This window comes from Dinoponera quadriceps, unplaced genomic scaffold, assembly GCF_001313825.1.
Source record: "Dinoponera quadriceps isolate SergipeBrazil2010 unplaced genomic scaffold, ASM131382v1 scaffold115, whole genome shotgun sequence".
NCBI classification, from domain to species: Eukaryota; Metazoa; Arthropoda; class Insecta; order Hymenoptera; family Formicidae; genus Dinoponera; species Dinoponera quadriceps.
In genome coordinates this window covers 407,622-420,350 of record NW_014554511.1, presented here as the reverse complement: position 1 = coordinate 420,350, position 12,729 = coordinate 407,622, and the positions used below count along the sequence as shown (strand labels likewise).

At 31.7% G+C, this 12,729-nt stretch overlaps 1 protein-coding gene across 3 annotated transcripts; it reads right to left on the bottom strand.

The window, feature by feature from the left end:
• Positions 1-6,160: 6,160 nt before the first annotated feature.
• LOC106751682 (stromal membrane-associated protein 1-like) lies at positions 6,161-12,340 on the bottom strand. 3 transcript variants are annotated; one of them, XM_014632688.1, is made up of 8 exons: positions 12,067-12,340; positions 11,434-11,567; positions 9,509-9,676; positions 8,912-9,119; positions 8,567-8,845; positions 8,230-8,501; positions 7,988-8,131; positions 6,161-7,833 (listed from the first exon to the last, which is right to left on the bottom strand). In XM_014632688.1, the coding sequence occupies exons 1-8, from the start codon at positions 12,182-12,184 to the stop codon at positions 7,717-7,719; spliced, it is 1,440 nt and encodes a 479-aa protein (XP_014488174.1). In that variant the 5' UTR covers positions 12,185-12,340; the 3' UTR covers positions 6,161-7,716. The 3 variants fall into 3 exon arrangements, with proteins under 3 accessions (XP_014488174.1, XP_014488176.1, XP_014488175.1); XM_014632690.1 differs by having other exon boundaries at positions 8,230-8,447; XM_014632689.1 differs by having other exon boundaries at positions 7,717-7,833; positions 8,567-8,842; positions 12,067-12,184.
• Positions 12,341-12,729: the final 389 nt, after the last annotated feature.

Below are 12,729 nucleotides of genomic sequence, written 5' to 3'. Positions count from 1 at the left end.
GAACGGGAAATTCATTATCATTATTATAACAAAAATAAGCTCAATGACATTAAGTGTGACTGTATCCTTTAAACAAATTTTTTGTCAAAAATTTCAATCTACTAAAGAAATAGGTGTATTTGTATAGAATTATTGCATCGGGCTTAAGAGATTTACTTACTAATGTAATTATACACATATATACATAAGGTGTTTCAGCATAAGCGGCTATCCGCTTCCATTTTCTCAACTAATGGAGAGAGAGATATAATAAATAAAATTGTAATTTAATGATATGACTTAATCTTTATTGTGAATATGTAATTCAGTTCGTGTTCTTTTCGAAACTAGTCAAATACGCATAAGATAAGATTAACAAAATTGAATCATAAGCCTCATAATTTCGCAGTTTATCGTCTTAATGCGTTAGCGTAATCTGTCAAATATTATTAATAATTATTATTTTTTATATGTAGTTTTGAATCTATAGCAATTTTTTAGCAATAGAAAGTAATATAACAGTGACTTTTACTATCTAACTGCAGTGCTCAATATGATACCCATATTTTTTGGCGACAAACTTAATATATTGACAAAAAATTTACGCGTTCTCTCTCTCTCTCTCTCTCTCTCTCTCTCTCTCTCTCTCTCTTTTTCTCTCTCTTTCTTTTTCTTTTCCCCTCTCTTTCGACCCCCTTTCACAGCAATAATCATCGTTGTAACATGGCTAAAATAAGACTAAAATACACTTTTTGAGTTATTACTTTGAAGTTTTGTATCTGTCATGATCTATTTCAGTTTAGGAAATGAAAGGGGATGATTAGTGACGTTGAGACAACCTGTATAGATAAATGTAAAAGATGATTTAGCCCAAGATATGTATCAGTACCGGGTTTTGAGAAAGTTACATTTTAAAAGTAACTCATTGTGCCGATATTCGTTACTCGATGTAAATTTAACTCATTACTGCATTAGTCAAATAATGAATGATTAGTGATTCTTTTATTTCTTCATTATTTTTTTAGAAACATTTATAATAAATTATTCCCTTATTTCCACTGTAATATCTGTTAACTATCATTTTTTTCACAAGAATAGTGAACATAATAGAGAAATATCTTTTACATGTACAAAATAATGATAAAAGTAAGAATTATATTCGTTAATCGTAAAAAATAATAGTGTTACCAACGAATAACGCCATTCTATTTGCGTTATTGTAGGAAAAAGTAACAACGCTAATGATATTACCAATAATGTGTTATTTCTCGACACCAAATAATATCAACTATCTTTAACTAAATTGAGATCAAGTTTTTTTTTTTAGACTATCATATTCGTAATATTATCGTTGTATCATTTTTAATTTGTTCTTTTACTTACTAATTAAAATTCAAGCAAATTTCTACGAAAATAACATACGTATCAAATGCGTATCAAATATATGTCTAATAAAACACTGTTACTAATACGTATCTTGGAATGTTCTATATATGTATATTTATCGTATATAATAAAATCATAATGCTAAGAATGATTTAATGAGAAAGACACACAAAAATGTTTTATTATATATATAAGAGGATTAAAAAAAATATATAGTATTAGGTTAACCAATGCTAAGTATGTTAACAGATAGCTGATTAATTTCACTTTTATGCGATAACTTCATATTTTTGTCAAAATGTCAAAAAAACAGATTAATATTATATTTTTTGTATAAAACATTTTAACTGGTCTTATTTTCACGGGACCAAATCATTTTTTGTATATTAAGATGAATTGATGAATATGAAAATATATCTAAATTTCTTTTTATTTTACATAAAAATAACGTATACATGATACAATCCTGTTGAAAAAAATCAAGTGGGAATCCATATAGGAATCCTATATTCTATGGTTCCCATTATCCTGGAACCCTATAGTTGCCCTTGAGGATTTGCGTAAAAAACGCAAATATATCATATCTATGTGGCCTCCTGTGGATGGATTTCCACATACATGTGGATTCTTTATGAGTTTTTATTATCCTATATAGATTCACATGAGTTTTTCTGGATTTCATGGGAATCTTGAAATCCACCTTGAAATTTTCAACAGAGGAAATCGTGGTTGTAATCTCACAATTGTCAAATATAAAAAAAAAAGATGATAAAACTATCGAAATTGCAAATATAATTTTGACATTTTTATATAAAAGGAAATTATAATTGTGTTTACAACTTAATAATACCTTTAATTTTGTCAATGATCGTTTTTTAAAATCATACTGAGCACTTTCTATCAACTTTCCTTCTTACTCAAGATCGGTTGTCTGTTAACGAGAGCATAGTGTAACTGTAAGTGCAAGAAAGCGAAGTCCAAAATTTAGGTATATAGAGGCTTAGTGGTAATTTTAATCAAAAAATAGAAGGTGCGTGTATATGGTGATATATTGTGTAATTAATCGTGCAAATCATAAAGACATAATTTGCCCTAGCCAACCTACCTGCCAAAATTGAATCAATTATCTTTATGCAACACACATACGTATATGTGCGTATGTACGCGTGCGCGTGTATTATATATATATATATACGTATACACATATATAACGCATATATAGGATGTTCCTGGCTATCATAATATATTTAAATAATATATTATAATAGTATATCTTAGAGATCACAGGACGGATCAAAGATTTTCATACCTAAATATTATGGTTTCATTTTTTTATACAAACAACTAAAATCTAACGTTGATATGATGTAGATTTCATGTTCTCAGGTCCGTAATATCATATGGTAATATTAGGTGAGTGCAAAAGTTCGTGTCCGATTCCAATAAGTCATAATCATTAGGAGAGTTGTATGGTAGCACCATTGATTGTTATGCATACGTATTGCACATCTGTGGAAAAGTGACATATTCAACAGTAATTTGAGCGAAAGACTTGTATGTTTTGATTAAATTTACGTTGTGAAAAAAATATTTGAAAATGAGCGAAGAAAAGTTGAATTTATGTCATATTATGTTTTATGAGTTTCGGAAAAGCGTAATAGGAATTGTCGTAAAAAAACATTCAAGATATCTATCAGAATAGTGCACCAGCAATTCGAATTGTTAAGAAATAGTTTGCGAAATTTAGATATGGTGATTTTTACTTTGAAGACCAGCTACGCTCTGGTCGACCTTTTGGCATTGATGATAACATTATATGTAATTTAGTGGAAAATAATTCACGAATTTCAACAGAAAAGATTCCTGAGAGACTTAACATTGACAGATTGACCGCATTTTAGCACTTGAAAAAGTTTGGTTTTTGGTATTCAAAAAATTTTGAAGCTGGATACGTGGATGCCGCATTTGCTAATCGAAGCGAACAAATTGAATCGAGTTTTTACAGCTGTTTTTTTGTTTCGCTGACTGAATAGAGTCGTTTTTGGATCGACTAATGACTGACGATGAAAAATGGATCCTGTACAACAACGTTCAATGCAAACGCATGTGAAAACTAGCAGATGAGTGTGCAGAATCCATGGTAAAAGCCAATTTGCATCCTAAGAAGGTGATCTTTTTTGTTTAGTGGGATGTTTAATGGAAAGGAATAATTTATTTTGTGCTGCTCCTCCTTGATGACCAAACGATTAATTCTGATAAGTTAGTACTATCAACAATTAGACAATTAATAAATTGCAATCCAGGAAAAGCATCCAATTCTGGCCAATCGTAAAGGATTGTTTTTCACCACGACAACGCGAAACACATATTCCAAAACAGACCTTGCGCAAACTAAAGAAACTGAAATAGGATATTATAACACATCCATCTCTTGATATCGCACCATCAAATTATTACTTGTTTCGTCCATTGTAAAACGAATTGAATTAGAAAAATTCGCATTTTTAGAAACCGTTAAAAACCATCTTTCTTCCTTCTTCAAAGCTAAGCCGAGGTTGTCTTATGATTGAAACATCTGTATGTTACCGTACAACGTTGAGAAAGAATTATAGAAGACGACGGCGATTACATCATTGATTAATCTACAAATTTTACATGACAAATTATTGTATGAGTTTAATGATGAATCGGGCACGAACATTTGCACTCACTAAATATTCTTGATTTACATTAACTTATAGTATGTATTATTCAAATATATTATAACATGCGTGGACATATATGGACATGGCGTGCGTGCGTGCGTGCGTGCGCGCGTGCGTACGTGCGTGCATGCGTGCGTATGTTATTAGGAGGTCTTGAGAAGTAAGCTATTTTTCTTTATATAGTGCCCGGTCTACCTTTTCCCATGCATTCATTAGCTCAGACAAAATAATTAATTCCTCATTATTGCGAATTTTACAAAATGGTACATGATTTTCTGCTCAGTTCACCCGTTTAACTTGCATACCACGAGAACCAAAGACGGTTTGGGACACCCTGTGTACTGATAAAATTCTTGTTGTATGAGAACACATTTTCACGTACTTATGCCAATCACAATACAAATATTATACCAAAATATGTCTATCTGGTTAGTGCATATACGCACATGTGCACAGGATGTTCCATCTTTCGTAAAAAATCTCAGGTAGCGCTTGAAATTAAACGTTGGACTTTATACTATATTAGAATGTGAACTATATTCTCTTTAGAAGAAAACGAAACGAGAGAGATGGAGAAATGTAAACAGTCTGTCTTTTCCTTTTGCTGTACTCTTCGAGCTGAAAATTTTCGCTGCGTTCAATGCACAGAAGTGTTGAGCAATGGATTGTTGGAAAATGTTTGATGATGAAATAATTATAACTATACGAAGATTAATGACAAGATGAAAAACGCTGCACACATACAAAGCACTTGACAGCTATCGACTAGTTCAGACTCGATCAGATTGAAGTTAATAAAACTGATATTATGTAATGAAAAAACAGAAAACCATTGACCAATTAAAATTCGCTAAACAGACAGAAATGATGTCTAATCAATCAATTTTTACTTTTTACTGTACGTGGCACTAAGCATAGCAACTCCAGTATAATATAGAGTTCTCTGGAATTAGATGCCCATTTCGAGCCGATTTCTAAGGCGATATCTGCCTAGATAGTACAGAGATGAATAGAAGTTTATAGGGAATTCATTTGAAAGAATACGCACAGAATTAGAAAAAAAATATCTGAAAAATTCTCAAAGAATTAATCATAATCAGTTCGTCTTGAAATATTCCTCAGTTCATTATAACGAATATTTCGCGACTTAGTACCTTGAATTCTCCGAGAATTTGTGAGGAATTACGAATGGTTTGTTGTTACAATTACTTCTTGTGTTTGCATTCAGCAAATGCTTGTGTTATTTTCAGTACTTTATGTATGTATTATCATAATTTAAACTTTCTTTGCAAATAAATGTGCGACGGTCGGAGCCAAGCGTCGATGTGTACGGTATGAAATTGGAGCGGTGTCCGAGGAGTGAGCTTGCCGGATTGCCGAATTCGGATAGAGAGATTCGAAACGGATAGTTGTTTTTAATTAATATCTATAATGGATGAATTAAGATACAAAATAAAATAATAGAAAGAAAATCGAATAATAGAAAAATCAAGATTTTTTAAAGAAAATTATATCGACACTTCTTTTATTATTATTTGATGACGCTAGAGCTCATATCGAGCCAGAGCCTCCTCTCTCTCTTACGTATGAATGTAGTGTGCACGCAGATTATACACATACATACAGGACCTACAGTTTAAACGCCGGTTCCGAACGGCAAATTAAAGAGAGGTTTTTCTTGGCATGAACACTTTTTTTACTTGAAGAATTAATAAATAGTTGTAAAATCATTTATTAATTCAGAAAGTAGGTTAAAAAGAAAGGTTTTATGTCAAGTTAATTTTGCAATTATTTATTGATTGTCGAATAAAAGAAAAGTGTTCGGGCAATTTTACAAATATGCTGAATCGATCATCAATGTCATTTTGTAAGATATATCTTTTCATTTGAAAGTATAACGCAAGTATTCTTGGCACGCAGTTCTTCTCTTCTGATGTCATTAAACAAGAACATTCGCAGCGAGTACCCAGGAGCCTTAGTCTTTTTCAAGAATTTTATTTCTCTAAGAAAATACTATATTTTTCACCTCACTCTAAGATCATTAATATATGTAATACGATTATCAAGTCGTAAGAAGTGAAACAATCAGAAAAGAAATTAATAATTTTATTTTTCTTGACTTTGAAGTTTCGTAACTCGGTAAATTAGATATTAGAATATACATTTATATAAACTTTTTGGTAACTAATTAACTCCAAAACCAGGGACTTCGAATTTTAAATTATCCTGTATAAATCGTGAGATAATGACAAAATAGAGAAAATATCTTAGACAAATATTTTAAATATTTTAAGGCTCCTGGTCTCTCGCTGTAACTATCCCTGTTTGATGACAGAAGCGAGAAAACACATATCAAGAATTTTTGTATTATACGTTCAAATAAAAAGATATATTCACAAAATGACATTTGTGATCGATTTAGTACACTTGTAAAATTGTCCGAACATTTTTGTTTTACTCGAAGCAATAAATAGTTGTAAAATTAACATTGACAAAATCATGAGAAAAGAGGTTAAAATGAATGGTTCCGTGTCAAATGAATTTTGCAGCTATTTATCGATTAATCGAGTAAAAGAAAAGTGTATAGATAATTTCACAAGTGTACTGAATCGATCACAAATGTCATTTTGTGAGTATAACTTTTTATTTGAACGTATAACGCATGAATTCTTAACATGCGTTTTCTCGCTTCAGACGTCATAAAACAAGGACAGTTGCAGCGAGTACCCAGGAGCCTTAAATGAGAATTAGGTTTCCAAACGTGTATGGAATATTATTTCAAACGTGAATATTTTTCCTATAATATTAAAAGTAAATATAAGAACGCACTTACAAAAAATATTAAATTCACTAATAATACAGAATAAATGTGGGATACACACATACACACATATATTGCACGTGTCAATTATAGTACCTTAAAAATAAATTTAAAATCAATCTTTTTACATTTCTGACAAAACTTGTACATGCAAATATATGCATCTTTTTCTAGTTAGATTAAAGATAGAAATCGGTATGATTTCGGCGAATTTTTTAAATTTTCAATACTCTCACTACAGGAAAATGCACCGATTTCCGCCAATTATCGAGTTATCGTTTATCATGGATAAAAGTATATGATACATTTTCGCTCATCTACAGCATCGAAAGCTGAGCATCTGGAAATTATAGTTTCCTATTAACGATTTGAATGAATACTTCATTATGCTGGAAGTGGATCCTGGCACATATTTTAATCGCAATTACAAAAGCTCTTATTGTAGCAACATAATTGTATTCTAAGGTATATATCTAGTTTCACGAATAACCTCTTACGATCCTTCAGAAACACATTTTATTCTCTTCTCCAACAATAACGTTGAAAACTGATAAGGACCTTTCAAGAAAAATATTTATCGACTCGAAGCATTATACATATTCACGAATTATGTTTCGTATGAGGCAGCATTCGAATAGTTTTTCTTTTCATTTTTTTCTTTTTCATTTATATGTCTCATCTTCCGCGCACATACACTCTATTACTTTCGAAAGCGACATCCCGAATGAGCTCAGAAATGTTATTACGTTGAATAATAAATTGTCGACACTAGTACGTAACACTGAATGAAATAATCAACAGGCTAACAATGTCCGTAATATCTTTTTACTGCCATAAGTTAGTAGAAAGAGTTTGTCCTGGTAGCGTGGCAGCGGCAGGTTTTCCCGTGGTAGTGGCAAAGTTCATGTCACTCAGAGATATCTGCGACATTTGTTGTGGCAACTGAAATATTCAAAAATTATTATGAGGTAATTATTATATAAATAATGAAAAAATCCAATTGAGCAAAGTTGCGCAAATATATTATTAAATATATTATTCTTTTTTTAGTGTTCAATCTAAAAAAATTCAAAAAATGGACATCATTTTTACATACTTGAGCGGTGAATGTAGCAGTTTGTTGTTGCTGTGCTGTTAAGTTGAAGAATGGGTTGTTACCGGGAGCTGGTTGAAGATTCTGTGTCAACATGCCACTCCATCCGTTATTACTAGCAATATTATTTTGTCCTAATTGCATCATCTAAGATCAGAATAAATTAAAGGTTTTAAACACAGGAAAAGAACACGGGAATAATTACAAGTATACTCGGCAATGTCATACAAAAAATCATGATATACCATTTGAGGTGGCATTGTGACGGCGGCATTTGGTACGCCATTCAGGTGATTTATTTGTCCCATATGTAAACAATTGCTTAAAGGATTAGCTGCTACCGTGCCTATCGAAGTAGGATTTGCTAGAATTTGATTTTGATTGACAGGTATTTGGTTCGTAACTGATATTTGCGTTGGAAGTTGGCCAAGTTGACTCAAGGAACTTTGTTGCCCAAATGCACCTACATTCGACATTTGTTGTTTATATGGTATAGAATGTTGAGGATACACTGTCCCTAAAATATATAATATGAATACAACAAAAATCAAGCTATTCAAACAATATAACTTTATGCGTTACCTGGGACACCATAAATCGTTGGTTGATGACTCGGTGTACTATATAGTGCTAAAATACTATCTTTTGTCATTTTGCTTTTTTCCTGAGGTACCGACCTGAGAGACGATTGCTCGAAGAAACTTTCTTCTTCGTTTTTACTTATAATAGTGGTTGTATTATTTGCATCAGAAGTATCATTTACAATTGAAGCCATTGAAGCAGGTGGTGCAGACAAGAAAGACGAAAATATATCATCACCAGAACCGTTTACATTTGTTTGATTAGCTGTTGGTGCATCTGCTAACGATAATATTGTGACGAAAATTATTGCATATTCTGTGAATTTCATGTTAGGTGAAAACCTACCAAGACCTAAGAGATCCAAAGTTGCAGAATTGTTTGTTCTACCCAATTTGGGACTGAAGCTGACAGAACGAGGTTTCGGCAGTTGAGGCACTACTTCTGGTTTTTTTACAGAAGGAAGTACATTTTGATTAGTAGTTCCTTTGGAGCTCTCCTTTTTTCGCCTACGTTGCCTTTCGACTTCCTCATCAAGTTCTTTATCCCAATTTACCTACAATAATGAGGACTTATTAAAATGAAATAACAAACATATTACAATATAATAATCTAACAAATGTAAAGACAGATATACATTAATATATATATATATATATATATATATATTATGTATAATAAATATAGTATAAAATATAATACATAAATAATTTTTTAATAATATATTTTACTTAATTTTTAATTTTTATTAGTAATTATTATGATTTATCTGCAGCTAATATTTATCAAATTCTTTTAGACATATGTTTATACACACACACACACACACACATACGCGCGCGCGCGCGCGCGCTCTCTCTCTCTCTCTCTCTCTCTCTCTCTCTCTCTCTCTCTCTCATTACAATTATACGTCAAATAGAATAAATATTGAAATAAATGTTATACTTTTGGCAAAGGAGGTGGTACCCATTCTCTTGCTATATACTTTTTGTGTTCATATTTTGCCCGGATAAAACTTTCAAGGCTGCAATCTGTTTGAGGTCTTCGAAAACTATCTGGAAGATTTGCTTCATAGACTGCTCTCGCTCGAGAATTGCCCATTTGTTGTAAACTCTAAAAATATGAAGATAGTTATATTTTATAATTAAATATATATTAATTAAAATAGAACGCTCACTATTTTACAACTGTACATAAATTATACTTATTACTATGTAAAGTATGTGGAAATTATATAATATATAATTAAAATAGAATGTAACAACTTTGGTAGCTGTTGAGTTGTCCAAAGAAATTCGTATGAGTTTCTTGGATCAAAATGAAATACAATTTTTAAATACTAAATGAAAACTTTATTCAACAAAGTATCCATCATTTTGTTGCACTATTTCAATCCATTTTTCAGATAACTAGAATTTCGTTCTTGAAGAAAAAGTTCTTGGCTGGTTTGGAAGCAAAGAAATCATTCATATAGTTTTTTTATGTACACTTTGCACACAGTCAGATGTTTTTCCATTCAAAGAATTTTTTAAAGACTGGAACAAGTGATAGCCTGATGACGCAATGTCCAGCGAATATGGTTGATGCAGTAAAATATTACAGCTAATCTCATGTAACTTGTTTCGAGTAAAATGAATGAGGACTAGTGTTGTCTTGGTGGAACACCTTTCTTGTTCACAAGCTGGCTGCTTCTGTTAAATATTCCAGCTCAAACTGTCCAATTGGCTGTGGTATCTGAATTTATGGTTTGGTTTTATGGGAACCGTTCATGATAAAGAATATTTTTATAATTCTACCAGATATAAAGCATAACTTTCTTTGCATGGATATCTGGTTGTGATATTTTTGGTAGTTCATCAACCTGGTCTCATAAGCGTTTTCACACACTGTTGTTATAAAAAATCCATTTCTCGCTACCTATCACAATACGTTTCAAAAGTGGGTCAGCTTTGTTGCATTTGAGCAACATACCATAGATGGAAAATCAATCCATTATTTGTTTCAGACAAATTGTGTGAAATCCAATCATAGTAAAAAACATTCAAACTTCATAAAAAAAAAATCATGAACAGTACTTCTTGGAACATTAATGATTTCTGCTATCTCTCAGGTCGTGTATTGTAGGTTATTTTTGATTAGCACTTTGATTTGGTCATCATCCATGGCCGAAGGTCTTCCAGAGTGTTTCGTGTCAACTAGGTCAAAATTACCTGTTTTACATTTAATGAACCACTTCCAAGCTGTTAATAAAACAATATCATTGCTTCCATACACTTTACAAATTTTGTCTATTGTCTACACAGCATTTTTCCCTATATATACTGTAGAAAAACATTACATGTCGAAAATGTATCTTTTTATCTTCTATCTCCAAAACTTACTAACAATATATGGATTCAATACAGACAACATACAAATTGATTCTAATTAAATATTTACTAAGCGATACATTGAAATGTCACGTATCAAACGATATATATACTTTTAATTATTTTTTGACAGCTTATACAACATTCATAAAGGCATCTGTTGAAACTCATACGAATTTCTCAAAAACCTAATGTTTATATTTATGTTTATATTTGTGAATATAACTAGTTTGCTACATACACATACACAGATATACACACACATACGAACATATTTAAGATATAATCTTAACAAACAGAAATTAAATCTTCTTCATTAAAAAATTTTAAAATATTAAAGATTACTTATACTAATTCTTATGTGAAAATAATTATGTGTAATTTCATACGTGATTCAAGAAAATAAAGATTATATATTTTCAGTTATTTTCTATGACCTAAAATCTATTGAAATATAACCATATCTTTGATTAAAAGATAATAAATTATATATTGACATACTACTACTTGTTCTGGTGTCCATGTATCCAAATTAACTGATTTAACCTTGCTTATATGAACTCCAAGATTTCTATGTATACCAGCACATCGGATACATAAAAAAATTCCCAAATTCCAGCTAGCCCATCTTGGTCCTATCAAAAACAAATTTAATAATTATATAATTCTGTAAATTTAATGCAAGAGAATGTAATAACAAACAACTGATAATAAAAGTATTTACAACTGTCAATATTTATATATTTTCTACTGTATTAATTATAAGCTTTCATAAACCGATAAACCATTTATTAAGAAAATTGTGTAATTATCAGATTTTCGAGGAAAATCTCAGATAGTAGAAGTAGCATAAGCTTGGTAGAATTTGATAACATGATTTAATTAGACATCAAGCTACAACGCTGAAGACATGTAGAAACAGTGGAAATGAAAAATCTATATTGTCTGGGCGCGTTGTGTCAAAACTAGGTCGTTTCGTCATTTATAATTGATATCGATGAATTGATTGATGAACTTAGATGAATACTAAATGCAAATACGAAGCTTTCGATCAAGCAATAGACTGCGCAAAGAGGAAACTGTGAAAGGAAGGCACCCATAGAGAAGAATACTTTTGTATAATGTCAGACGAACCTTTCGCGTCGCAGTCGACGCAGTACTTGTTGTCCTCGTCGCGAAGCATCTCCGTCAATAGATTCTGACATTTCTCTTGGATCTGTTTGGCGCGCTCTTTTTCGAGACGGGACGTCATTTTTTGCAATACGTCCTCACGAACACTTTGACTACACGCGATCCCGAAACAATATCGGCTCAGCTAACTAAATAACATAGGCTAAACGATAATCGTCCAAGATCAGTGTGATACAATGGTGGTGCCGACTGCGAGCGATTTAGAATGACTATGGTGAGAACGCCCTCAGTAAGCGATTTATCAATCAACATTAAAGGTGCGATCCATTACACGCTGCAAATACTTCGAAACGTATAGAACAATCATGGTTTTTTTTTAGGCATTTCAACGCACCCTAATGGCTTCTGTCCATAGGACGCGACAGCGCTTGCCGCGCGGCGGAAGTTCGCGCGGTAGCCAATAAACTTCGAGTACTTATCAAAAAACGGCATGTTGATTGGTTGCCGGAGCTAGTATGAACTTCCGCTGTGCATCATGCGTTGCCGCGTCCTGTGAACAGAAATCATAAAGCCTTGTCATACAATGGTTGCGTTCTTTACAAACTGTAAGCGTCAATTTACCTTTATTGTTTATTATATAATAAACAATAAAAATAGAATGACGTT

Bases quoted from the DNA above. Each gene is read 5' to 3' on its own strand.
- LOC106751682 (XM_014632688.1), bottom strand. From the start codon at position 12,184: ATGACGTCCCGTCTCGAAAAAGAGCGCGCCAAACAGATCCAAGAGAAA. The intron at 8,132-8,229 runs GTATATCATGAT...TTCTGATCTTAG, and splicing joins TCACAATGCCACCTCAAATG to ATGATGCAATTAGGACAAAA. The intron at 7,834-7,987 runs GTATGTAAAAAT...TGAATATTTCAG, and splicing joins CTGCTACATTCACCGCTCAA to TTGCCACAACAAATGTCGCA.